The sequence below is a fragment of the Danio rerio genome, chromosome 11 (assembly GCF_049306965.1).
Source record: "Danio rerio strain Tuebingen ecotype United States chromosome 11, GRCz12tu, whole genome shotgun sequence".
Taxonomy (NCBI): domain Eukaryota; kingdom Metazoa; phylum Chordata; class Actinopteri; order Cypriniformes; family Danionidae; genus Danio; species Danio rerio.
Window position 1 is genome coordinate 18519104 of NC_133186.1, and position 27956 is coordinate 18547059.

General features: G+C 34.2%; 1 protein-coding gene and 1 long non-coding RNA gene across 7 annotated transcripts in view; one reads left to right on the plus strand and one right to left on the minus strand.

The window, feature by feature from the left end:
- Positions 1-14021, minus strand: part of lrig1 (leucine-rich repeats and immunoglobulin-like domains 1) — a 66162-nt gene extending 52141 nt beyond the window's left edge. For all 4 annotated transcript variants that reach the window (XR_012387111.1, XR_012387110.1, XM_073916603.1 and 1 more), the window contains exon 1: positions 12910-14021. Coding sequence is in view for 2 of the 4 variants with exons in the window: in XM_073916603.1 (XP_073772704.1) it covers positions 12910-13100 (191 nt within the window). In the remaining 2 variants the exon portion in view is untranslated. The remainder of the gene's footprint in view (positions 1-12909) is intronic.
- An 8142-nt stretch (positions 14022-22163) lies between these two features.
- Positions 22164-27911, plus strand: LOC137496682 (uncharacterized). Of its 3 annotated transcripts, XR_011017200.2 has the most exons (8): positions 22164-22203; positions 24273-24438; positions 24713-24768; positions 25169-25228; positions 25332-25453; positions 25819-25933; positions 26657-26766; positions 27668-27911. It is a non-coding gene; the product is annotated as an uncharacterized lncRNA (long non-coding RNA). The 3 variants fall into 3 exon arrangements; XR_012387425.1 differs by lacking the exon at positions 22164-22203 and having other exon boundaries at positions 24372-24613; XR_012387426.1 differs by lacking the exon at positions 22164-22203 and having other exon boundaries at positions 24372-24438; positions 25335-25453.
- Positions 27912-27956: the final 45 nt, after the last annotated feature.

Below are 27956 nucleotides of genomic sequence, written 5' to 3' on the forward strand. Positions count from 1 at the left end.
CAGGGGTCCCCAATTCGACCCTGGAGAGCCAGTGTCCAGCGTAGTTTAGTTCCAAACCAAAATAGACATACACGTTAATCAAGATCTTTCTAGGTATACTAGAAACTCCCAGGCCAGTGTGTGTTGGCCCTACAGGATCGAGTTTGGGCACCCCTGGCCTAGCTGACTTTTTTTGGCATAATTTAATGTAGTTTTTTCCTTTAGAATGATTTAAATGTGTGATTTGGTGCCCAAAAGACATTTATGTCTCAATGTTAAAAGCAGTTAAGATGCTTAAAGGGATTGTTTACCCAAAAATTAAAATTCTGTCATCTTTATACACTTCGGTTAAAAACCTGTTTCAGGTTTCTTTCTTCTGTGAAACCCAAAAGAGGATACACTGAAGAATGTTAAGAAAACTAGCGGTTGCCTTCTATAGCTTTGTGGATACAATAATGTAAGGTTGTCACAATACTGGAATTCGGTACCAATTGATGCTGAAAAATGCTGTTGAGCGTGTTCTTAAACACAGCTGATTTGCCAATGTGTTCATGTGCTCAATGGAAATTCAATTCAATTCAATTCAGCTTTATTTGTATAGCGCTTTTACAATGTGGATTGTGTCAAAGCAGCTTTACATAAATGGTCATAGTAACTGGAACAGTGTAGTTCAGTTGTTAGTGTTTAAGTTCAGTTCAGTGTGATTTAAAATCATTACTGAGAGTTCAAACACTGAAGAGCAAATTCATCGATGCGTAGCTCTACCAATCCTGAACCATGCGAGCCAGTGGCGACAGCGGAGAGGGAAAAAAAAAACTTCACCTGATAGGAGAGTGAAGAAAAAAAACCTTGAGAGAACCAGAAATGACTGTGATTGGCCATGAAGGTCATCAGTTCACAGAACTCACCTATGTTTACTGAGAGTAACTACAGATACAGGGACATTGGAGCATTTCAAAGTTGCGTTGATCAGCTAGTTTGTCTATAAGCTCACATACGAGCAATCCGCTGATGAATTGCGGCTTTGAAACCCTCCAGTATAACTTTATCTGTGGTTACACCAAGTAAACAGTGGTGAGTTCGGTGAACTGATGACCTTCTTGACCAATCACAGTCATTTCTGTTGAGCATGTGAAGACTATTGCAAATCAAGTTTTAAGAATGTGCTCAACAGCGTTCAAATGTTAGAGGGAAATAGACACTTTAAAAATTTGAGTATTGATTGATACCGAATTCTAGTATCGTGACAACCCTACTATGATAGATGCCGATGGCAGTTTTTTTTCCCCAATATTTTACAAAATACCTTGAACAGAAGATAGAAGTTAATAAACATTTAGAACCACGTGTGTAAAGAAAAAGGGGAGGAAATGTTCATTTTTGGGTGAAATATCCCTTTATATTCTTAAGGATAATTAAAAATCAAATAATTTTTTTTTCTATTTATTGAAATATAAATGGCGGCACAGAGGCTCAGTGGTTAGCACCATCACCTCACAGTAAGAAGGTTGCTGGTTCAAGTGCTGGCTAAGCCAATTGGCATTTCTGTGTGGAGTTTGCATGTTCTCCCTGTGTTTGTGTGGATTTGCTTCAGGTGCTTCTGTTTCCCCCACAGTCCGAAGACATTCACTGCAAGTGAACTGAATATACTAAATTGGCCATAGAGTGTGAACGTGAAAATTTATGGGTGTTCCCCAGTACTGTATTGCAGCTGGAAGGGTCTCCGCTGCGTAAAACATATGTCAGAATAGTTGGTGGTTCTTTCAGCTGTGGCAACTCCTGATAATCAGGGACTAAGCCCAAGGAAAATGAACGAATGAATAAAATACAAATGTTTTGTTGTAAGATTATTTTTGCCGTTAACTTTTCAATCCAAATAATTATTTTTTTCCAAACATAACTTTCAATATTTCCAACCCAAATTTACTATTTACATAGAAAATCTGTTAAAATAGCCAAAACATCATGTTATAGCCATGTCAGCAACAACAGCTATGTGTATGCCAAAACAAAAGACTAGAAATACCAAAGAAATGTTTTAAATAATGCCTTTTACATATTAAGCAATGAACAAACCTTTAAAAGTGCTGCAGGACAACCCCTAAAAGCAAACCAGAAAAACTTATTTGGATCATTAACAAAATAGCTAGCACACTTTCCCTGAGTGGAATGTGCTTTTCCATCTATGTCTGTAAATCTTCAGAAACTATCCAATCATCATCTAACACCTCAGAAACTGTACCTGCTTCAGTTTCAGTGAGAAGAGAGCACTTACATACAATTATGTGCTATTCAACCATTTTACAGCCCCAATAATGACTTCCAACCTACCCGAGCTAGAACAAGCTAGTAAATACAACTTTAACTCTAACAGCCATTGAGGTCTATTTTTTCTCTTTTCCATTAAACCTAACGGCTAACGGCCAACAGCTTCCTATGCCAGGAAACCAGGGTAAGTGAACATTCACACCTAACAAAGGTCAAAGTCATTTAGGAAATGGTCTAAGGAAAAGGAAGAGTACAAACAAATGGCCAATAACACACTGAGGCTTTGATTTTAGGTCAAAATGATTAAATATAATGTTTTGTTTTGTGATTATTAGATTATTTGGTCATTTCTTTAAATGTAAACAATAAATCTTTTCATATATCAACACCAAACCAATCTCAGATATGCTGCTTCAATAAGGTATTGAAGCTAATATTAATATTCTAGTTACCGTCTTTTATATTAACAATAAAACCACTTTGTTTATGTCAGTTTTCCCCCTCAAAGGTTATATCGTGAGTAGAATTGCTGTGAGACAACCTTTATCTATCTATCTTTATCACTGATAAGCGGAGTGTGAACTTCGGTCCCTGGAAGTGTGAAATGATGTCAATGATGGAGCTTTATGATGTAGCTGGAAAACAGAAGCGTCTTTAATGCACCCTGTTTCATAGGGCCATAAACTAGTCAAAGAATAACTCTTCTGTCACAGCGCTGAGCAAAAGAGAGATGGAGAGACCAGACGGACAGACACTTGCTTCTCTGAAGACACACAGCTTGTGCTTTTCTCTCTCTCTCTCTCGGTTTCCTGCCATAAAGACCATTTACAGCCCAGCAACACCACTGATAGTGAAGCAAGGAGCTTTTGTGGACAGTCCAAACAAAGCAGAGAAAAAGGGGGCAAAAGTATCGAATCTAGTGTGGAGATCGTGAGATAAATATCGTCAGGAAGTGAATGTTACACAGTTGGAGAGAAAGAATCTAAATATGAGGAAAAAAGGAAACAAACAAAAGACGAATAAAGTTTGACTTCGAGAGAAGATGCATTTTTTTAAATGTAGATGACAAAACCAGGAGGAAAAGGTATTCTTTGAGTCCTGAGCTGAGCCAGGATGAATAAAAGAATGGCAAAAGTACGACATGTTCGCACATGATTATACCAATTTGTTGCAATTGATCATTTTTTATCATATAATGAAAACCCTAAGTTTAGACAGGGAGTGTAAATACGTCCTGCATAGTTACATACCAGATTGTGACAGATTGTTCTAGAAAACTTCAAAGAGAACAGAACGAGCGATTGCTAGATTACCAATTTACCCTGCATGAAGTTTATTATCGTAACAGAAAAGAAAACTTTGGAGTAATTGCACAATGAGTTCACCCGGAAACATGAGTGATCAATGCAAATGGTATATTCATCATATACAGTATAAACAGTAAAGCATATACCAAATATAATGTTAGAGCTAATGTGGAGCAAGGTCAAACTTACATAATTCTGTACAAATCAGTTGTTTTTTTGTTTTTTTTAAAGAGAAACAAAAGTGAAACTAAAATAAATATTTTAAAAATATATTTTTATTTTCTCAGTTTCTCATTTTCAAAAACTAAAACTACTGAAGCTAAAATATAGACACAAAGCTTTTTTTAAAAATCTAATGAAAAAACACACAAAAAGTAATATAGCTTCATCAAGAATTTAAATTTTTAGAATTTATATTAGAATATATAATGAAGATATATAAAAAAATAACAATTCAGCTTATTAATAAAGTCAAAACTAGTAACTTAACAGGCATACAAATATGAATCACAACAATATATATATATATATATATATATATATATATATATATATATATATATATATATATATATATATATATATATATATATAAAATATAAATAATAGTAATAATCAGGGCTAATTAATCAAAAAAATTATCGAAATCGACATCAGAACCTATTTTCGATCAAATTTTTCCAAGTCAATTTTTTCAGTTACTTTTCCTACCACGTGTGGAGTCATGTGAACCAGCTCTGTTAAGACTGATTCATACTTCTGCATCAAATGCACAGGTGTGGAGTGCAGCCTTCGTGCGGCCATATACCTGTGCAACTCTCAAAAAAATTTAATTATACTTTGCACTACATTGACGATGATTGGAATCTGCGCCAGAAAAGCCCTTAGATGGCATATTTTCTATTACAATAAAATTATGATTTACATTAAAATATTTGTTTACAGAAGATTCAATAAATGCATTGTTAAATATTAATTACAAGATTTACAAGAGTAAACAATAAGTTTTTTTTTTTTAGAAGAGAAACTGCTTATTTTCTACTTTTAATATGAAAAACATAATAACAATTAATTTTGTTTCCAACAGTGCAAGTTATTTATTTTCACATTTTTTATAAGGAAAAGGTGTCTGTTTGTCTAAGATATGGGTTTTAATTTAAGTTGTTCAACATGAATTAAACATTCATAGATAGTAGATAGTGTGTTTCCTTAAATTATTTTAAAATCAAGTAATACTCCTTTCACTAAAAAAAACTCTCTTACTTGTAATATGTGCACACATTGTCTTGTTAGAGTACTATGAGGGCAAAAAAAAGTAAGAAATAAAATAATCATTAATTAATCATAATCAAGTTAAAATGTTCAATTAATAGAGATATTGATTTTAGGCCAAATCGCCTAAAACCCTAATAATAATAATAATAATAATAATAATAATAATAATAATAATAATAATAATAATGTATTGTCTATAACCATCAACACAAGAGTGATATTTATACAACTGGAAACATGTAATTGTAAATTCTTATTTATTTTTAAACTCGACAGCTAAATGGAAAAAGCATGCTAAAAAAGGTTGATTTAAGAATGCTGATAGCAAACATAAATGTTTGTGATCTTAGATATAAACCTCTATGCTAGGGGGCTGTGCAATTTAGTGAAAATGCATTTTCGATTTCGGTTTCTAATGATTATGAAAAAACATTAATCAAGATAAAACAATTATTGCATCATATACCATCTCCTTTCCAGTTGTACACATTTATTGCTCTCAGTTCCACGTGAAAATGACTAAAAGCATGTACTGTAATGTAACTTTTGCAGCACGGGATGCACATCATTCATTGATGTATATTCAAATCATTCATGTTTTTAAAAGAGTTTTAATGGTCAAATAAAAGCAAATTTGCGTCAAAATGCAGTGTTTAATGATTATTAATATTAACCCTCAGTTGTGTAAAAAACAAATGACTTGAGAATCAAAAGACATGTGAAAGTGAAACCATAAAGCAGAACTGTACTGCTCTTAAAGTGACAGCGCGCAATATTCCTGCAGCTGACTGTTTTTATCATTAATTAAACAAAAGGGGAAAATCCCTCACTGCTCTTGACTGAAGGACTTTTGTAGCTAAAGTGTTTTTCTTACAATGAATCATATTTTTATTCTTTTGTATTTATTTCCCTTTCCTTAGTTACAGGGAGGAAAATAACTGTATATATGCAGTTGAAGTCAGAATTATTAGCCCTCCGGAATTATTAGCGACACTTTTCCTCCAATTACTGTTTATTGAAAAGAAGATTTTTCAACCCATTTCTAAACATAATAGATTTAATAACACATTTCTAATAACTGATTTCTTTTATCTTTGTCAGTCAGAAATATATATTGCTTAAGGAGGCTAATAATATTGACCTTAAAATAGGTTTCAAAATATTTAATACTGCTTTTATTCTAACTGAAATAAAACTAATAAAATTTTCTCCAGAAAAAAAAAAAAAAAATATATATATATATATATATATATATATATATATATATATATATATATATATATATATATATATATATATATATATATATATATATTATAGGAAATGCTGTGAAAATTCCTGAATCTGTTACACATCATTTGGGAAATATTTATAAAAATAAAATAAAAAATAAAATCACAGGAGGGCTTAAAATTTTGACTTCAACTGATAATCGTTTTGAATAATAGTGATTACAATTATGATAAAAATAATCGTGATTATGATTTTTCCCATAATCGAGCAGCCCTATGCCTTCACATAATGGCACAAAACGTCTGGAAACTATATGCAGCATGAGGTTAAGAGGTGTAGTTTGTCAGTAACTCTTCTACAGAATGTTAAATGGTGATTTTAGTCTCGAGACCAAATGTGCTGGGGGTTCTCTATAAGGCCTGTTCCTCTCCAATTCTCTCACCCCTCCCCTTTCTTTTACTTGCATTTTTTATGTCTTTTCCAGATCTCCAAACTCTTACCAGATGTACAGAATTCACAGATGAGTCATCCATCACTTGCTAGACACTTAAACAAAGGAGGGGAGAGAAGGAGGTGCTCATATGTGTCTCAACAGAAAGAGAATCTGGAATATTTGTTTGATCCTGCTGGAATTTCGATTCTGGTTCTAGTGTGGCTGCCATTTCCCCCCAACTGAGACATAACAATGCTTGTCTTCATCTAAACTGGTCCAGATTGTGTTCACCCATTATTTAGCAAGATATTCACTAAACGCTAAATGGCTAGCTTTATGATTGAAGCACATAGACGAATAAAAAAAGCAACCTAATGCTAACATATTAGCGAGGGCATAAAACAGCGAATAAAAAGTCCTCAAACACATGGAAACTCCTCAAGAGCAGTGCTAACAGAAGGTGCCGTTAACCTCTGTGCCATTCAGGCCAAGCTAAACATGGCGAGGTGTTCCTTTAACTCACAATCCGATAACGCAAGCGAACTCCGCTCCAGGCTACGCTGCACACACCTGGAGCAAACCAACTCAGCTTTTTACATGTGTTATGCGTTATGCTGTCAAAAAATCTAGAACGCGAGTTGCTGTTGTTGAACGTGACCAAACTCTACAGCAACGGGATTAATAAAGCAGACTGCTCAGATAACGAAACAAGCAAGAATCAAAACGAGTTGGACTGCTGATGACATACTGCTGACTGGTTTCCACACGTTGAAAGAATAAACAATGGGTCTGAGAAGGAGATCAAGATCTAGAACTTTTGTCAATGGAAACCAATGGACCGTCACATTGAACTAACTCTTGTAGCCAGGCCAAATACGCACCGCACCCTTAACATTCAGGTTTACACAGCAGCTCCACAACAGGTGACAGGGGCTGTAAAGAAAAGCCCAGCTCCCACACAATGCATTAAACAAAAAACAACACATCCAACCTCTTTTAAGGTGGTGAGAAAAATCTGGTAGGCTGTTTACTAACCCTAAAGAGGGGACCAAACTACACTCAACACATGTGGCAACCCAGGTTGCACATACAAACCAACCACCACCCCCTTGGCTTTCAAAACAATCAGGAGGGCCACCAAAGGGTCGTTGTAGTTTACTCTGAGTAATAAGACTCATGCAGCTCGTTATATCAAGCCAAACTGTTTCCATCACCTCGGTTTTACAGCTTCACTACATAAACAGACCAAATCAAATAGCTGTTTAATCAGAAACGTATCTCATTTATTCTGAATTGTTAAACACCAAAAGACGGACATAAATTTCCGTAATCAAACCTAAAATCGCTCCATTTTGTTTTTGCCATTTTTTCAGATGGATTGGATGCAGGAAACGTTTTTTTTAAAGGAGAATTGTTTGTGAGGAATTCAGACGACTTTTTCAAATTTGCAGATGGAGAGTTTGGAGGGCTGTGTAGTGCAGCGGTAAAGCCAATATGATTACTCATAACATTCATCACTTAATTCGTCTGTCTCCTCCGCGCTCAGGTTAAAGGGTTACTGCACCCAAAAATGAATATTCTGTCATCATTTACTCCCCTAATGTGTCATTCCAAACCAGGCTTTCTTCTGTGGAACATATTTTGACAAATGTGTCACTGTCCATGCAATGGGAGTCAATGGTCGCAATCATTCTTTAAAGTCTACTTTCAAGTTGCACAGAAGAATGAACGGGCAGTTTGGAATGACAGTGCAGCAGTATTGGGTAGGTTACATAAAAAAATAAAAAAATAAATAAATAAATAAAAATTCTAACTAATTACATTATTAAAATTGTATTTAAATGACTTTTCAGATTACATAGTCTTAAAAGTAACTTACTCAAGAATTAACTTATTACATAAAATCATAGACAATAGAAATTTTACTTTTTAAATTAAACTCTTTAAATCTGAACCAAATAGGGCCTTTTAGCTGTCAAAAAAATGTATAAAAATGTTAAATATCTTATGCATAGAAAAATATAATTTCACAGCAATGACACTATATTTCATTTATTCCATATTAATTTCTTACTCAATTGATTGTGGAAACATCTTTATTAATGTTACCTTCTTTAGCTGAAACAGAATTACTTTAAATATATATTTGTATAACAAAAGTATGATTACTGTTCTTCTCTGAATGAATTTATGTAGAACAGTTGAATTTATTTACAGTATAGGCAAGTACATTATAAATGACCTATAAATGAAAAGTAATTTGTTACTTACAATATCAATGGAAACATAATTTAATTACAATAACTAGCCACTTTTTAATAGGGCTGCACAACATTGGAAAAAATGTGAAATTGCGATTTTTTTTGGGGCGATAAACATTGGATATGAATAAAGTTTCACGAGATAGTTTGAATAGCACTATTTGACGATTTTCTGATGGGTGTACAGTATAACAGTATTCAGGTACAAAAATTTATTAAATCACAACGCAAAAAATGCTTTTTTTTTGCTTTGCCTCATTCCTATTCAAAATTAAATAAGTAAAGTAAGTACAAATTAACTATTTAACTGTTTAAAACTACTTACAAAAATGGTAAAAAAAAAATTGCTTTGAGAAATTAGGGCTAGGCAATATGGCAAAAAATGCAATCTGGATAATTGTTTTCCATATTGAACAATAACAAGATATATTTTAATAGAAGTTGTTAATGCTTCCAGATATAAAAGAGTATCCCAACAATGACTTCAGTCACAAAAATTAGAGGGTCCATTAAGTGGCATAACATATTTTCTGCCGAAAAATTCCCTGTGGCCGAAAATTTGGTGCATCTCTAATATCAACACACTTTCAGATTTCCATTATTGCACATTTCTGTTGTGTGATTGGCTATTAGATTAATACAGAGTAAAAAAATTCCAGAGCTTACAATTGTTATTGACATACATTTTATCACGATTCGATATAATATTGGTTTATCTGCCCAGCCCTATTTGAAATGTAGACTAGAAACAAGACTAAAATTATTATTTTTGGCATAATGCATGTAAATTCTGTATAAATACGGTAATTAAATACAGTTCTGTGGCTCCTGTTCAACCATAATTCAGACTGGACATTGCATATCTTGCAATGTGACTATTGCAGATGCTCACATTGCAATATCGTTGCTGAAACAATATCATATGCATGCAACCCTATCTTGTTATTGTAACTACACCCAAAACTGCACTGCATATTTCCTAAATTGGTCTACACTCAGTCTGAATAAGTGTGAATTCTCCCATCCAATCCTGGTGAGCACCAGACAAGCTGAGCGAGACCACAAAAAAAGATGTTGCAAAATATGTAATAAAAAACAACAATGTGAAAGCTAAGCGATCCAAGACTAATTTATCTCTTCAAATACAATGTGAACACAACACACCAATTCCATATATCAAAGTTAACTTAAATCCACAAAAGGCCACGCGCAAGTTGGTGATGCCAACACCTCACTGCCTCCTACTCGCCATCAAGGCCTCTGCAAGCCACAGGGGAACCATTAATAAAAAGCAAGAAGAAAATGGGCAGTATGGAGAAACTATTTGGACAACTGGAAGGTATTAAGACCTGATTTTATACTCAGGCCATGTCCACAGGTTTTTTTCCAACCAAAGCCTTTTCTGCTCTTGATTGATATATTGCAGACGGACAACCTAAAAAAATACTTCTGGCCCTTCAAAACCCAGCTTCTGTTGGATCTGTCAACATAGAGTATGCGATTAAGGTACATTAAGATGCTGGAACCTGCCTTACATTTCATGGAAATGCTGCGTGATCCTCCTTGAGCGTGTGGTTATGCAAGCAACAGGTTTGGATGTCACACAATAGCAAGCTCCTGTCTGCTTATGAATTGCCAGAAAGGCGTGCAAAAGCATGAATAGTGACTTGTGAAAAGGGATTGTTGTAGGGATTAATTAAAATAAATAATCAGCATTTACGACAGACCACATTTGCCTCAAGCTTTCGAGGGAAAACGAGCCACAAGTTAACAACACAAGCCAGTTGTTTCGGGATAACACTGATGGTGTCAGTAAGGTTTGAATATTAAAAACGGTTACGCTTTATGATCATATATAAGGCAAGTCAAAAGGAAATGTGCATCGCCTGTCGGACCGTTGAAGCCTAACAATAAAAGTACTGTTGTTCTGCCAACATCATTTAACAGCTTCTGATACTGAAAGAAACACATTAAATGGTTTAACATGCTAATCTAACAGAGTAGTATGGAATTAATGTATTTATTTGGTACTTTGTAACTAATTGTTCTCTAAAAAGGGCCCACATTAAAGTTGGCAGTGAGTCAACGTGAAATAAAATGTGATACCATTTACTGGTCATATTGGAAAGGATTCAATAACTTTTCTTTTTTCTGATATCACTAACCTTTACTATTTTTTTAACCACCTGTGGTAAAGAGTCCACTTTTCACCATCCACTCCAGTCCTACATTGACTATTTTTCTAGCCAAATCTCAAGTTTTGCTCTGAAATAAATTACATTAGATACCCACCAAAATCAGTTTCTGTAATAAAATGTTATACTTGAGCCACATACTAAAAGCACTCAAGCAGACCAGGTCAAATTACTCAGCAGTAGGTTAGACAGTCCTTGAGCCAGAACATCAACACAGCTACCTGCCCAATCATTCCCATCTAAACCCTGATATCATGTGTAATGATTGTTTCATGCTCCTATCTGACAAACAACGATTATGCTAACCATCCCCTGATATAACTAACAATGTTTTTGTCCTCAAATTTGATGTAGTTTTTGTGTCTCTCTCTCTCTTTATTTGAAATAATACCCAACTAAATACCTAGCACATTAGGCAAGACTCAAATTTGACAAATCGAATCATAGAAAGCAAAACAAATAGCTCATGATTTCAGATGATGTTTCCGTGTTGAACCCTGCGTGCGATAATCATCTTTAAAACCTGCCAAGAATAGTAAGAGAGCTGCCTTTGTGAAATCGACAAACAAAACGGGTATCTTCGCAGTGATGAAACATGAAGTAAAGGTGTTAAAGATAATACTGGGCTGTAAAATCGTTCCCTTTGAAAATTATATGATTGTGATCTCGAACATACAAACAGATAACACCTCGGTAACTTTGTCTAGGGCATAGAGATACATTACAGCCAAACCTAATGCCAAAAAAAAACATCTTTAGAAGTGATGTCAGGTTTGAGGGAAAAAGCTGAATATGAGGAGTCCTTTCTCTGCATGATGATTTCCACAAATAATGTTTAAAATGTGAGTTCTTGCAATGTTAACCATGAAACAAATGCTCTGTAGCCATCTTCGCTTTAAAACATCAATAACACAGTTTAAATCATAATCTATGATTTATATATGTCCATATAAGATGTAAAAAGCAAAATGTTTTCTTACAAAACCGCAAAGTTTATGAAAAGTTCCTGAGGAAAAGTGTAACTTGTGACACCTGTCATAGATTTAGACAAGTGAAAGAAATGCTTAATAAATCAAGTTTTTAATCTAAACTAAGTCTATTAATGAAATATTAAATACAATTTTAATACACAACATTTTATAGATATTGAATCATTATAAACGTTATAGTTTGTCTGTTTGTTAGACTAGTCTAAGAACTTATAAATGTGTGATTAATGTTCAAAATTACTTTATGTAATTACTTAATGAATTGTGAATTAGAAAGTCTAATGAATTGTGAATTAGAAAGTCTAATATCTAAGTTAAGTAATAAGACTATTTAAGCTACAATATTTAAAATTAAGCAAATAAACAGCAGGGAAAATTGCATTATTAATAAATTGCAAGCTTGTTATAAAGTGTGATATCCAGGTGACATGACAAAGATACCAAATATTCTAAAACAGATTTTTGTAAAACAAAAATCTTGCTGGGAACTGAAGAGAAATTGAATTCTTATTTTAAACTATAAACGTAGTTTTATATACTATTAGATTGTAAAAAGTGATACTAAAGACTAATATTACTTTAAGTGATTGTAGTTGTGGTTTCATGACTTTGACTCATATCAGTAGGCCTCCCAAAACTTTCTGTCAGAGTTTCCAAACTTATAACAGTAACTAGCATGTCATAACCTGGCAGGTCACACAACCAGGCCAGAGACTACTTACAACCAATACCTTGTTATGATTTTATTGGGCAGAAAATCCTCTGTCAGTACTTCAAGGTAATTTTAAACGTCTTATATTATTTATGAGACAATTTTAGAATTGGCATTTTTGTCGTTTGATATTCTATGACTTACGAGCCATTGTTTCGTCAAATGACAACTTTAGCTTGGTGTTTAGTAATTGAAAGCGTGTTGTTTAGGTGTTTAACAAGGCATTTGGTTCGGACTGGACAGTTTTGTGTACTTACAGATGCACAGTGCTCTTTGGCAAGTCTTGAGGGACATCAGTCATGTCCAAACGACTGCAGTCGGTCGTATCAAGCGTACACGTACAGTTTTGAGGACACGGTGCGCCATAATTGATTAACAGTTCCAGCGTCAAAAGCCAATAAAACACATGATATGAAAGTGATCCCATCTGTCCCAGCCACGCCGCCATTTTGTATCCAGTTGTCTCAGCGCTTAACGACTGATCTCTCTCATCCACAAACGGACAGCTCGAGCTTATTGAGTTTCTCAGAGTTCGAGTAATTCGCCTTCATTAAGTTGTTTGTTTACCCAGCGGTACTATCAAATTATACTGCGTTGCTTTCGGGCAATGCATCTGCCCTGAACTTGAAAACAGTCCCACAGTTTGAAAAAAAATCTCCTCTGCAGCACCACGTAAGTAAATCAAAGGTGAATCACGACGAGGCAATACAAGAAACTTGTCCAGTAGCCAAAACTAAATGCAGTTGTCCTTAAAAGGTTGAAAAGGGGGTCTGTATGGGGGATAGACGGGCGCTTTGTTTTGGCAAGAGCGATCCACTGAATCAAATGTAGTTTGAGGAGTTTAAATTGTCCACGGTGTTTCTGAACTTCTTATAATGTTTTGATCCTAAGGGATTCATTATAACGAAGAGTAAACACATAGTAGATCGTGTCCATTAACTCCACACGAGCGCGTTGAAGGAAAATCTAGGATCATCGGCGCTTTAAAGAAACTTTTCCACAGGGAAAACCGCACTCTTTAAAAAGTTTGAGGCTCTCGTTTCTTCTTACAAAGTATCCAAACTGCGACTCCACGATCAGTCAAGTAAAAACAATAAAACAGTTTTGAAGAGAAACAGTTCCAGTAAAGCCGTCCGACTGTTGTGAACTTTGCGGCTCTCTCGTTCGTTCGTACACTCTCTCCTTCCAGCGCGCGGTTGAAGGAATTGGGAAGCTTTTATCTTGATCTCGTTGTACGGTCCGAAAACTCTGATAATTTACAAATTCACCTCGCACTTCTAACCGTTTCCACCGCTTGTTTTCCCCCTCCCGGACTTTACTTTCTTTTTATCCAGACGTTCCTTCGTCCCACGTTGGATACATCAGAAGTGATAAAGATTCCCTCGTTCTGCTTTACAATTGGCTCTTGGGGCATGATTGACGGCCAGGCTCTGGCTCTCATTGGCTGCTTTGGAGCGCTCAGGCGCTGCGATTTTGGACTTGCCTGGGCCCAGCTGTCAGTCAACTCGCCTTAGCCCCGCCTATCTTTCCCACCCAGAGTGAGAAACCGCGCCCCCTCCTTTTACTCTCACTGCTTCTTAAAGGGACAATGATCATTGGGATATAATATAATATAATATAATATAATATAATATAATATAATATAATATAATATAATATAATATAATATAATATAATATATGATTCGGCTTAGTCCTTTTATTAGTCTGGGGTCTCCACAGCTGAATGAACCGCCAACTTATCCAGCATATGTTTTTACGCAGTGGATGCCCTTCCAGCTGCAAGCCATCACCGGGAAACTTTCATGCACATTCATTTAGACACATACACTATGGACAATTTAGCTTACCCAATTCACCTGTACCGCTTGTATTTAGACTTGTGGGGGAAACCTGAGCACCCAGAGGAAACTCACGCCAGCACGGAGAGAACATGCAAACTTCACAAAGAAATGCAACTGACCAAGCCGAGGCTTGTACCAGTGACCTTCTTGCTGTGATTATTATAATATTATTATATTATATTGTGTTTAAATATTATATTATATTATATTATATTATATTATATTATATTATATTATATTATATTATATTATATCATATTCTTATAGTCTAAATAATAAATCTATAATTTGTATTTATTTATGTAAAGTGAAAATAATATGTAGTCGATAATAATATTTAATATTCTGATTTGTAATTTTTAATATTTTAACTATGTAAAAGTGGAGAGAATTTCAATATTTATGTTGTTGTTGTTGCTATTATTATTATTATTATCCTTTCTAAAATTATTAGAACTATCAGACATAAAAAATATAATAATAAATACTACTGTTCTTCAACAACACAATGTGTGAGAAGAAAAATAGGTTAAAGAAGAAAGCTCACATCCTTTGAAAACATTTGACCGCATGAGCATCTGCTCTATTAAAGCAATCCAATCAAATGAGTTTTCAACTACTCCTGGAGGACCATTTTGTCCTCTTTAACCCAAACGGCATTTGGTATTTTAGCTGTCTATTCTGAGAGAGCTCTTGACATGCTTTCACACATGATTTATCTGTCAGTGTGCCTACTGTAAATCATTTGCTTTACAAATAACTTGTAAGCGGCACAAGTGTCAAGAGACTCTAAAGAGCCATAAAGAGACACAGATTGTGGATTTGAAGGGTGGCATCAACAGCAAACTAGAAAAACAATAATCTTACTTTACTTTAAACCTAAACTTGGGAAAAAACGCTTTGAATCTGCATTAAAAGACTGGATCCCTGGGAAAATAACATTCTGTCATCATTGACTTTTCTTCAGTACACAAATAAATGTATTTTTAATAATACCTCTACTTTAAAACTGCTTCTTCTTAAATAAAAAGCTGTCTATTAACTGTGATGCTTTAAAGGTGTTCTGAAGAGAAAGGACTTTACACAGTGACCAGATTTCATTTAAGCTTTAATTCAGGTTTTGCAATATCAGATACAGTTGTGGCTGGAAGTTGAAGAGAATTATTTACATTATTTATAAAATTTCCCATTTATTGTATATTTTTGTAACATCTAACCCTAGCCCAACCCTAAACCCCAACCATCACAGTAATGTAAAACAGCAGTTGTACACAGTACTTTTTAAATTAAATTACCTAATAAATTGTATGTTATTAATGCCTACCACCACCCCAATCGTAAACCCAACCTTCACAGTACTGTAAAAATATGAATTATGGATATATAGCGTCACAAAAATGATGCCATATTGATGTGCATATCCGCAGTCATATCCTATTTAGGCATGGGACGATAATCGTTTTCAAGATATACAGCTGTTTTTTTCTGCTTCATTTTCTGCTAAGGTGTGTGCATGATTTTTTATTTACATTTTTTAGGACAACAGTATCTTCAGCAGAAAAAAATATCCAAAGATGTCATTTTAAATTGCAAAGAAATCTGTGTTTTTGAAACTAATGAAAACAGCAGAGGTCAATAAATGATATTAATTATTTAGCCTGACATGCTTATTGCTCCAAAATAGCTTAAATATTTCTCAAAGAATATATTTTAGAGTAGTAATCACAATACTGTGAAACTGTAATATTTTTATTCAAGGTTCTTACCATCAAAATCTTATACCGGCCCTTGCCTAATCTTATCTAGACTTGACCCTGTTATTCACATAAACATGATCAGTCAAATTTAATCTCCGAAGTTCAAGAGGAAGGTATTCACTAGATGTTTGAGCTTCATGAACCAATGAGGTTTATGTTTGTGTGAAGCAGGTAAGTCTCTATACAATTGATGACAAAATGATGAGCCCTTCTAAAAAATGTAAATTTTTCAAACATTTCCCAAGTGCTGTTTAAGATATTTTAACACCTTTTTTAATTTTTAAATAATTAATTTCTATATATATATATATATAATTTCTATAATATATTTTTTCCAGCCAAACAAAAATAAATAACACTTTCACACGATCTAATTGGAAATACTGTGTATAAAATATTTGAGAAAGAGTAAAAAAGACTAATTTTGCCCTTTTTGTATATGTGAATAAAAACTCAAATTAAATAAATTTTAAATCATAAACACAAAATTAATTTGCACATCTCATGAGCTTTATGTTAGTGGAAGCAGGTAAGTTTATACAGAGACAAAATGATTAGCCCTCCTGTGAAATTTAAGTTCTTGAAATATTTCCAAAGTACTGTTTAAGAGTTCTTTCAACACATTTTAAATGTTTTAACAACTCATTTCTAATACCTAATATATTTTATCTTTTGCCATGATGACAAGTTACTTTGGAAGATATCATTAAGCTATTTAAGTGCAATTTAAAGACTTACCATTGTTAGAAAGTTTGTTTAATTACAAGTAATTGGGTATCAGAGGTTTTGTAGCCAATCAAAAATCAATCTCTCTTTCTTAAGGCCCAGGGTGTTTTGCACGTGCATTTCTTATTTCTCTTTACTATTTGGGCTTATTGAAACCTGATTAGAATGAAAACCTAAGTATCATCTTTTGATATAATGTACTTTTAAAGAAAAATTATGTCCATATATGTGGACTCGTGGTCCCAATTTACATAATACACTTTTTTTCCTGACTGTTTTTAATGCATATATAACATATACATTTTTTTGAACATCAGAGAGTAAAATCAAATGTTTTTGCCCATTTTGAGCAGTTAAAAATAGTGCTTGGTACATTTCATATGCTGCAAAACAGTTGCAGGTTGACACTGTATGTCTGTGACAAAATGTAATAGCTAAAATGTGCTGTCAACGTATGTGGTCACTAAGCCCTAGGAGGTTAAGGGGGCTAATAATATCAAACCTAAAAAAACACATGTTTAAAATCTCCTGTATTCAAGCTAAAAAAAAATAAATAAGACTTTCTTAAGATTTAATAGGAAAAATATTTCAGAAAGAGCAAAAAATGTATAAGAAAACTAATAATTTTGCCTTTAACTGTACGCTCACTGATCATTATTTAATAAAAAGCCATTTTAAATCTATTTTAAAAGCATAAACACAAAACCAATGAATTTCATGTTTGAGCTTTATCTTTGTGTGAAGCAGGTAAGTGTACAGTATATACCACTGAAGACAAAATAATTAGCCCTCCTGTAAAAATTGTAATTCTTCGAATATTTTCCAAGTGCTGTTTAAGATTTTTTAACAAATTTAAACAAGAACTCATTTCTAATACTTAATATCTTTTGTCTTGGCAATGACATACAGTGCATTACAGTTATTTTGGAAGATACTATAAGGTATAGTTAGGTTAACTAAGTTTGTGTAATTAGACAAGTAATTGGGTAACAGTGGTTTGTTCTCAAAACACAAACAAACAAATTAATAATTGTTTGTAATAATATATTTAATAATATTAAACCTAAAAAACCCACAACATTAAAATCGGCTTTTATTCCAGCCAAACTAAAATACATAACACTTTCTCAAGATTTAAAAGGAAAAATATTTCATAAAGAGTAAATAATTTCACAAGAAGACTAATAATTTTGCCTTTAACTGTATGGCACAGTGGCTCAGAGGTTAGCAAGAAGGTCGCTGGATCGAGTCCCGGCTGGGACAGTTTTTCAGCATTTCTGTGTGGAGTTTGCATGTTTCCCTGTTGGTTTCCCCCACAGTCAAAAGACATGTGCTATATGGGTGAATTGTATAAGCTAATTGATCATAGTGTATGAGTGTGTATGGGTTTTCCCTGTACCGGGTTGTGGCTGGAAGGACATCTGTTGTGTAAAACATATGCTGGATAAGTTAGCGGTTCCTTCCGCTGTGGCGACCTCTGATAAATCAGAGACTTCGAAGTCGAAGGAGAATGAATGAATAAATATACGCACACACAAAACCAATGAGTTTGCACATCTCATGGAATGTTTGAGCTTTACGTTTGTGTGAAGCAGTTAAGCGTATATACCATTGAAGACAAAATGATTATCCCTCCTGCGAAATTTAAATAAAAATATATCCCAAGTGCTGTTTAAGAGTTTAACGCATTTGAAATGTTTTAATAATCATTTATTTTGTCTTTGCAGTGATGTCAGTACAAAATATATGAGTTATTTTGGAAGATATCATTCAGCTTAAAGTGCAATTTAAAGGCTTAACTAAGTAAATGTTAACTAAGTTTGTTTAATTGGCCAAGTAATTGGTTTGTTATGTATAAAAAAATAATTTCTAAAGAGGACTATTAATATTGAAATAATTAAAGATAATTTTATATAAAATAACTGCTTTTCCAGCCAAACTAAAATAAATACCCCTTTCTCAAGATCTGACATGAAAAACATTGAATACATTTTTGACAGAGTAAAAATTTCACAAGAAGACTTTGTCTTTGATCGATATTTGATTTTTATTTGTGAATAAAAAGCCAATTTAAATCTATTTTAAAGCATAAAACTAACAAGTTTCCAGTCAATAGGAGCCTAAAATAAAGTCAAACTACCAGATCCTCACAATATAACATTTAATTCAGCATTACACCTGGGAAATCCATCAAAGGTTGTCTCTGAGATGTTTCTGGATCAGTTATGGTGGTGAGAAAGTGTGCCAGGAAACTAATGTGCATATCAGATGAGCGATCCTCACTTCTCTTTCTTCTCTCTCTCTCCATCCAGTGGCTGGAAAAAGATGAAAGACCCTCGTGTACGGTTTTGAACAGATGGTGTAACACATAAAGACTCTGAATTCAAAGCTTGTCCGAAACATAGAGAGTGGGCCCAAACCTGAATTTTCTAACACTATAGATTGGAAGGGATGCGTGAGTACAGCATTTTCGTGTGTTTTTGTCAGTGTGTCTATGCATGTTGCAGTCCTGTGCCAATTCCTCACGCCGGCCGAGCAGGATCTTCAAAGATAACAAGCCCATCTGCTCAAGCTATTCGTCAACAATAAAACGAAGAAGCGTGAAACCAAGCCAGCGCGTTGCGCTATCTCTGGATGTTTAACGGGTGTGCACTATAGGGAGGAAATGCCTGGGTTAATAGGAAGCAGAGACACTTGCATGTCTCATCGTATCTCATAGTCCTGGCTAAAAGGCGAGAATCTCTAAACCCAAAGGAGAAAACGCTGTCTGAGTTTCAGATGAGGCGTGAAGAAAGGTTTCATGTGCACGGCTCCAATTGTGCTGTAATTCAGTCAATCTTTATTGAGCATTGCATTTTAAGACAAGTTTGGTTGCAGCAGTACACCATCAGTGACACTGATGTCTGGTGTTTTTCTTGTTGATCTGGGTTTAAAAAGGTCTTCATGCTGGCAGTGATTCATGACAGACTGACCAGAAGTCACCTGATTATCAAAACAGCTAAACTTGTGGTGCAATGACTGCATAGGCCAATAAAGTTCATGAGTGTTCACAGTAAAGGAAATGTTGTTTTTAATATTTTTGACTTCATATTAAAGTAAATAACATGCCATGCACTAACCCTGAAAATATGAGACATAACTTTAAACATACACTCACCAGCCACTTTATTAGGTGACAAGGTACTGGAAATATTCCTGAGATTTTCGTCCATATTGACATGATAACATCCATGATGGAAATCTCACGTTCCACCACATCCCAAAGGTGCTCTATTGAATTGAGATCTAGTGACTGTGGAGGCCATTTGAGTACAGTGAACTCATTGTCTTGTTCAAGAAACCAGTCCGAGATGATTTGCTCTTTATGTCATGATTATCCTGCTGGTAGTAACCATTAGTAGATGGGTACACTGTGGTCATAAAGGAATGGATATGGTCAGCAACAATACTCAGGTAGGCTGTGGTGTTGACACGATGCTCAATTGGTACTAATGGACCCAAAGTGTGTCAAGAAAATATCCCCCACTACATTACACCACCACCGCCGCCTAAACCGTTGATGCAAGGCAGGATGGATCCATGCTTTTGATGTTGTTGATGCCGAATTCTGACCCCACTATCCAAATATTGCAGCAGAAATGCAGACTCGTTAGACCATCTTCTATTGTCCAATTTTGGTGAGCCTGTGCGAATTATAGCCTCAGTTTCCTGTTCTTAGCTGACAGGAGTGGCACTTGGTGTGGTCTTTTGCTGCTGTAACCCATCTGCCCTGAGGTTGGAAGTGTTGTGCATGCAGAGATGCTTTTCTGCATACCTCGGTTGTAACGAGTGGTTATTTAAGTTACTGTTGCTTTACTATCAGCTCAAACCAGTATGGCCATTCACCTCTGACCTCTGGCATCAACAAGGCATTACTGTAATTTAACATGCCTTTTATTGTATTGTACTTTTCTGGCATATGTGGCAAATGTACATATATGGCTTCTGGCATTCCCACTTACTGAAGATGGTGGTATGTTATTTATAAATATATATATATTGGTAAAAAAAAATATATATATATATGTTTTATTTATAGGTGCTACGAGGAACCTACATTTTTCTTGGATTGTTTAACCTGTTTTAGAACCTTAGTTTTGTAAATGTGTAGAAACATTCACTCAAAAAATGCCATTAATTTTCACAAACACATTTGAAGTATTGAATGATATCTGATATTTTAAAGTAGAAAAACAGAAATAGTTCCAGCAAAAATGTTAAATGACCTGCATCTCATTTACAGCTTTAGAGAGAAAAAAACTACAGTGTATACTATTCTAGATTTGATTCTTAAAATTTATATTTAGCTTTGAAACTTTGGACTTTGGTTATTCATAAAATGCACACTGTAAACGATTTCTGTTGTTTTCACAGTATTATACTGCATTTCTCAACAGTTTTTTACTGTATAAGCTGTGCACAGTGTGTTACTGTATATATTGTTGTTTTCACAGTATAATAATGTATTTTCAACTTTTCTATACTGTGAACATGGTTAACAGTATGTTACTGTAGATTTTACAATGCATTTTGGGGAAAAATCAGTTACTGTGCATCTAAATACAGTACTGCAAATGACCAAGAACAACTCCACACACACTATATATTATGATTATTATGTTTACTTATTTTTAGACAAATTATTTTGTGAAGTAAATAACCTAACCAGTTTCTTCAGACTGTTCAGTGCATTAAACTGTCCCCTGGTTTTCCATTTTTGGGTGCACTTCACCTTCATTTTATAAGGTAACATGGAAATATGAAATAATATTTAATAAACATAACTTTGTGCTAAACCAAAACGTAAATTGGAACAAAAATAATTGATTCACGTAACCAAGGGCTGTTAAACACAAAATGATTTCAAAGTCAGCTTAAATGTCAGAGTGACCAACCTGCTTTAGACGGATTCAAGAATATTGGGCACCCATATGGGCCACCGTAGAGGGCACATATCTCCGCATTTTCAAAACAACATTTTAAAATACGCACTATCTTAATAAATAAACCACAGAATTGAGTTTAAAACAACAACATTCTCGCATGAAAAACGGTTAAAACTTTATTTCATAACACATTTATTATCTAGTCATCGAAGACAGGGGCATGTCTCAATAATGTCTAGGCCGATTAAAGCATGAGGTTTGCCGGATACATGAGTGATGGAGCGCCGTCAACCCCTGGAGGTCAGAATCTCCCCTATCGGCAAAGCACACTTAAAAGTAGTCATGATATCTATAAACAAACCACAGATTTGAGTTTGGAAGAACTATATTCTCGCATGAAAACCCGTTAAAACTTCATTTCGTGACATATTAAACGCAATATTTATGATATGATCTGGCTTTTCTCATTCGCCATTATATTTGCTTGTTGGTGTGAAATGAACTCTGGGAGAAAAAAAATATTAATTCTCAAAACACTTCAAGCGAACCTTATTCGTATTGTTAAAGTCAGATACATGTAATATTTTCGCTGGTAAAGTGAAAAAAACAACAACAATATTACTATTTTATCAATATCACGTTTGCACTGGTTCGGTTCAGCACTCAAACGAGACCGAATCGGATTGAACCGTTTGCTCGGGAATTATTTTATCACACGTGTTCACAAGCACATTCAGCAATATGTGTATAAATGTATGTGGCCGAGCAGTATAACGAAATAGTAATAATTTATTGTTGTGTCTTAGACAGGGGCGCCTCCAAGGGGTGGCCAGGGGTGGCCACGGCCACCCCTCGGTAAACTCTGGCCACCCCTGTGGCCACCCCTTTGGCCACCCCAATATAATTTTGCGGTTGACATTATTGATTTAAATGAACTCATAAATTCCCAATATTTAGATAAATAAATAAATAAAATGCAGTCACTAAATTATTGTTGGTGTTACTGACGTAGCTCTCCCCCTCTGGTTCAATGCTGGTGAAAGCAAACTGACGCATGCGCGCGGAAAACCATTCCCGCGCGCCTCACGCACTCCTGTGTGAATCCCGGTTGGTTGTTTGCATGCACGCCGACATAATAGGCACCGCTCATGCGCCGTGAAACCGGAGTAACAGCCTTTTGTGCAGAGGTGTCGGCACGCAGCGAGTTTTGAAAGTCGTTTAAAGTTTATATAATATGATGATGATGATGATGATGATGATGATGTTACTTTCACTAAGCATGCCTTTAAAGCAGAAAGGAGGGATAATGAGTCAGGGAGGTAAGACTTCATAACATGATTTCTCAGCCATGATCTGGTCTAAGATCACAGATAATTCTATAATACATTTTTTTGTATTCTTTAGAATTGTCATAATTAATTTTCATGCAAAAGGTTTCTTAAGTGATGTTGGCATATCACTCCAGTTGTTGTTTTCCAGTAATATTTGGGATTGATTTCTGTTATTTATTTAGAATAATAATTGTATATTAATATTAATTGTATTTATTTAGAATAAATATAAATAAATTGTTATATTTATTGAATAACAAATCTAACAATTCAAGAGAGGTGGGGGTGTATAGGGTGGTTCGCCCAGGGTGTCATTTAAACTAGAACCACCACTACCCTCCCCGATCGTCCTTGACAGCACGCACACACCTTCAATAGACAGCAATGGCTATTTAATATTTACCTTAAGCTACAGTATATCAATAGAAGAAGCTGCATTAATAAAATGGTTCAAAAAGCAATATGGATAAATAATATTATTAGTTATAGTGAGTGTGTATAGTAATGCCTTTTGTTCAGTTTGTTCATTTGTTTGGGTAATTAATAAATTCATTATTCTTTCATTCATTTTCTTTTCGGCTTAGTCCCTTTATTAATCCAGGGTCACCACAGCAGAATGAACCGCCAACTTGTCTAGCACATTTTTACACAGCGGATGCCCTTCCAGCTGCAACCCATCTCTGGGAATAATAAACTCATTAAGGTTCATTAATTTTAGACATGGCATATCTCGTATGATGTACAATAAAGGCACTTAAAAAAAGAAGTTATTTATACAGTATATGAAAAGTGTTTTTAAAATAAACATAGATTTTTATTTGGTTTGCACATGTACTTGCTGAATTATTTCAAAGAATAAATTGCAATATTTCAAGTAGAATTAATTAAATGAATAAAAACTACATTATTTCATTTACCAGAAACAAAAATATAACATTACACTGAATACATTATTTTTTTTGTGTGCCACCCCAAGATTTGGTGCGGCCTCTTCTGGCCACCCCTAAGAAAATTTTCTGGGGGCGCCACTGGTCTTAGAATAATTTACAAAAAGGAATCGGTTTTAGGCGGATTCGACTCTTTACTGTTCTAAGGAGCCGATTCATAGAACCGAGCCGACTCGATTCGACCTTCACCAGGCAAGCAACGGCTCTTCTAATTTGAAATCCACCTGTCGCCTTTTCCTCCAGTGAATTCATCCTCGGTAAGTGTTTACAAGTCAAATTCTGTTCGTTAAAGGGTTGTTTTGTGTATATTTCCGTGTAGTGTGTGTGTAATTTAAAATAATTAACCAAGTTACTTCAGTTGTAGGTTCTTATGTCACGTTATTCGACGCCAGACCGTGTTTGTAGTGTTTGCGAGGTATTAGATAACGTTAAGTGAGTTTATCTTAAGTGAATTTTTGACCATAGTAACGTTACCTGAAATAAAAAAACTTTTACTTGGGGTTAACTACATTAATGAATTCTGTATTTCAGCACAACACTGAGATGAAGGCAAAGTCACCATGAAAAGTTAAACGTTTAACGTTAAGGTAAGCTCTGGTCTTCATGTGGTCATTTTGACTAAGTCATCATTATGGTTAAATTTGTAAACTGTAGGTTAACTTACTTATTCAAACTAAACTCACAATGAAACAAGTCTAAACTGTTTTATTAAATTGAGCTGATAATAAAATTCAGTTGATGTCTTTTAAGCTAACGTTAATATTAACATAATTCATATTAATTGTCTATTTCTCACTGGTTAATGAGCTTATTGTATAACGTTAGTGTGTCATTAATTGTACATTTTATTTTTGGTGTTCAGGTGTAGGGAATGATTTGTATACAAATTTATTTGAACCCCATACAGATTGGTATGGTTGTACCATAGATTTAGATTATTAAATGTTAAGTCTTATTTTACTCTTATCATATTTATCTTTTTTGCAGCTACAGCAATTGATGTTGAAAAACTGATGCTACCAATCTCTCCTCACTTGATTATTCAAGGTAATGTTGATGTCTTCCTCATTTTGATTAGATTATAAAATGTCAAGTTGTTCACAGATTTGTTGTGAGGAGTTTCATGTACAACCTCTTTTTCTTCTTCCAGTAGCGACGCAGTGGCACAGTAGGTAGTGCTGTCGCCTCACAGCAAGAAGGTTGCTGGTTCAAGCCTCGACTGGGTCAGTTGGCTGAATACAATGGCATAATGATTCTGCTTGCTCACAGGAGGTACTTGATTTAGTTTTCCTCAAGCGATACATCAGTTTTTATGAGTAATGCGTGACACTTGAATTGAAGGGACAGTTCACCTAAAAATGAAAATAATGTTTTCAAAATAGTTAAAAATAGATTTTTTTTGTTGCATTTAACACAAACTCATATATTTTTTTTAAAGAAATTTGGTTCAAATATGGATGTCAATAGTTACTGGTTTCTAACATTCTTCAAAATATCTGCTTTAGTGTTCAACAGAAATTCAAACTGGTTTAAAACACATGGAGTAATGGTGGCAGAAAAGTAAACTATCCTTTTAAATATTTTATTCTGAGACTTATTTTATATGTGTCTTGTCTTTTGCCATATTGTCTTTCTAGCTCAGATTGTGATGAACCTGGAATGCGACACCAGTTACTCTTAAGTCAAGAACCAAATAAAGCACAGATGTGGAGGGATCTGCAACTAAACTAACTGGAGGAAAGGAACCTTTAGGTAAAAACACCTGCCTTATTTAGATCTGAAGTATTTTATTTGGCATAGAGTATTATTTTTTTATTCTTATTCTAATTTTATGTAATGTATATACTGAATATAAGTCATTTAAATTTCACAAATGATTGAATATAAAATATCATCTAGATGTCTTATTTTTCATTGTCTTAAACAGGGGTGCTCAACCCTGTTCCTGGAGATCGACTTTTCTGCAGAGTTTAGCTCCAACCCTGATCAAACGCAACTAAACAAACTAAATAGTATCTGAAGGAGCACTTGGTAAATAAAGACAGGTGTTCTTGATCAAGGTTGCAGGTGAGCTCTGCGGAAAGGTAAATCTCCAGGAACAGGGTTGAGCACCCCTGATCTAAATGCTCAAAAATGCTGAAATAGATTCATAAGGATTAATGCTTAAAGTAAATGTTTACTTCTCTCTGTAGACCAAACATGCTTAGTATCTCTCACATTTTAATAAATTATTCATTTTGGTTACTTTTACACACACACACACACATATATATATATATATATATATATATATATATATATATATATATATATATATATATATATATATATATATATATATATATATATTATATATATATATGGGTAAGCAAGTATTTAATAAATAAAATTATTTAACCAAATGACTCTATTAACCTAGCTGCTGGGAAAAAAACATGTAAAATAACAGATTTGTTTTTTTCTTTTTTTTTACAGTGTGGGTGAACATACTACCTGGATGTCCAACAAAGACTGCACAAGAGCTCATTTGATGGCACATTCTGTCCTGTCTACATCTCTGACAACCTGAAAGTGCTTCGACATCAGTGAGTAATAAATCTTCATATTATTATGCATTCAGGATTTCTGTAAGCCTATCTTTAATTTAAGTTTGTAATCAGCAGTGACTGTTTTAAAAAATGTGGTATTTAAATTATTCTTAACGTTTTACTGATGCTGTGCACAGTAACGTCATGATGATTTAATTTGAGGAAATGTCACTGGTGAGGTGTAATAATATTTATTTGTTTCACTGACATGCCATCACTGCATATTGAAATACAGTAAAACGAATTGACTGCAAAATATTATCACAAACATTTCTAGTAGTAGACTGCTTGACTACTCTTCAGTTCTCTGCTCAACTTTAACACATTTGTTCGTGTTGCTGAGCCTTTCAGCAGATTTTGCCAAAAATGAATGCTTAGTGATTACTTTGTTTTATGCGAACCAAATGTCAGTAACTCATCATTAGCATTATTTTTTTAGTTAGAAGTAGATTTTCACATGTTAAAAGCTTAAAAGTACTTAATTAACATTAGTCACGTTAAATTAGATTATTTTATGTATTTATTTATTTTTAATATGTAGCCTCTTAAGGTCAGAATTAACTGTGTTCACCCTTCTTAAATTCGTGGAAGCTCTAGGGTGGTCATGGAATCAGATATTCAAGCTATACAGAGTCAGACATTAAGTTAAGATGAGACTTTATTTTTTACATACCTGTGTGGACACTTGACTAGTGTTGACTTGACTGATCTTTTCCCCATTACTGTTAGTGTAATGGTAAATAGACAACAATCTGTATTTTGCCAACAAAAACGACAAAAAAACAGTGTTTTATTTATATAAAACAGCAGTGCGGTGTTTGGTTTCTGAATGAATGAAATAATTTGAGGCATGATTAGTTTTTACTCCAGTGATTGATTTTGCTTGTCATTTTTGTAGGATCATCAGAAGTGCTCCTGCCCTTTTTCACTGTCCCTTTTCTACAACATCATTTGGCCTTCATCATTTCGTGTCTTGTAGCAGTATTTTCATCTGTTTTTAAAATTGTAATACTTTTTGATGCATTAATTGTTGACTGGTTTTAATGATAAATTTTTCATTAGTGTTCTGTTGCTGTGTTATATTGAATAATTGCTACTGTTTCAGTATGGTTTACACAATAAACTTTTATTGTGAAGTTAAAGTTTCAGTTTCTTTATTTTTCTTGCATTTCTTGAACAGTTAAAAT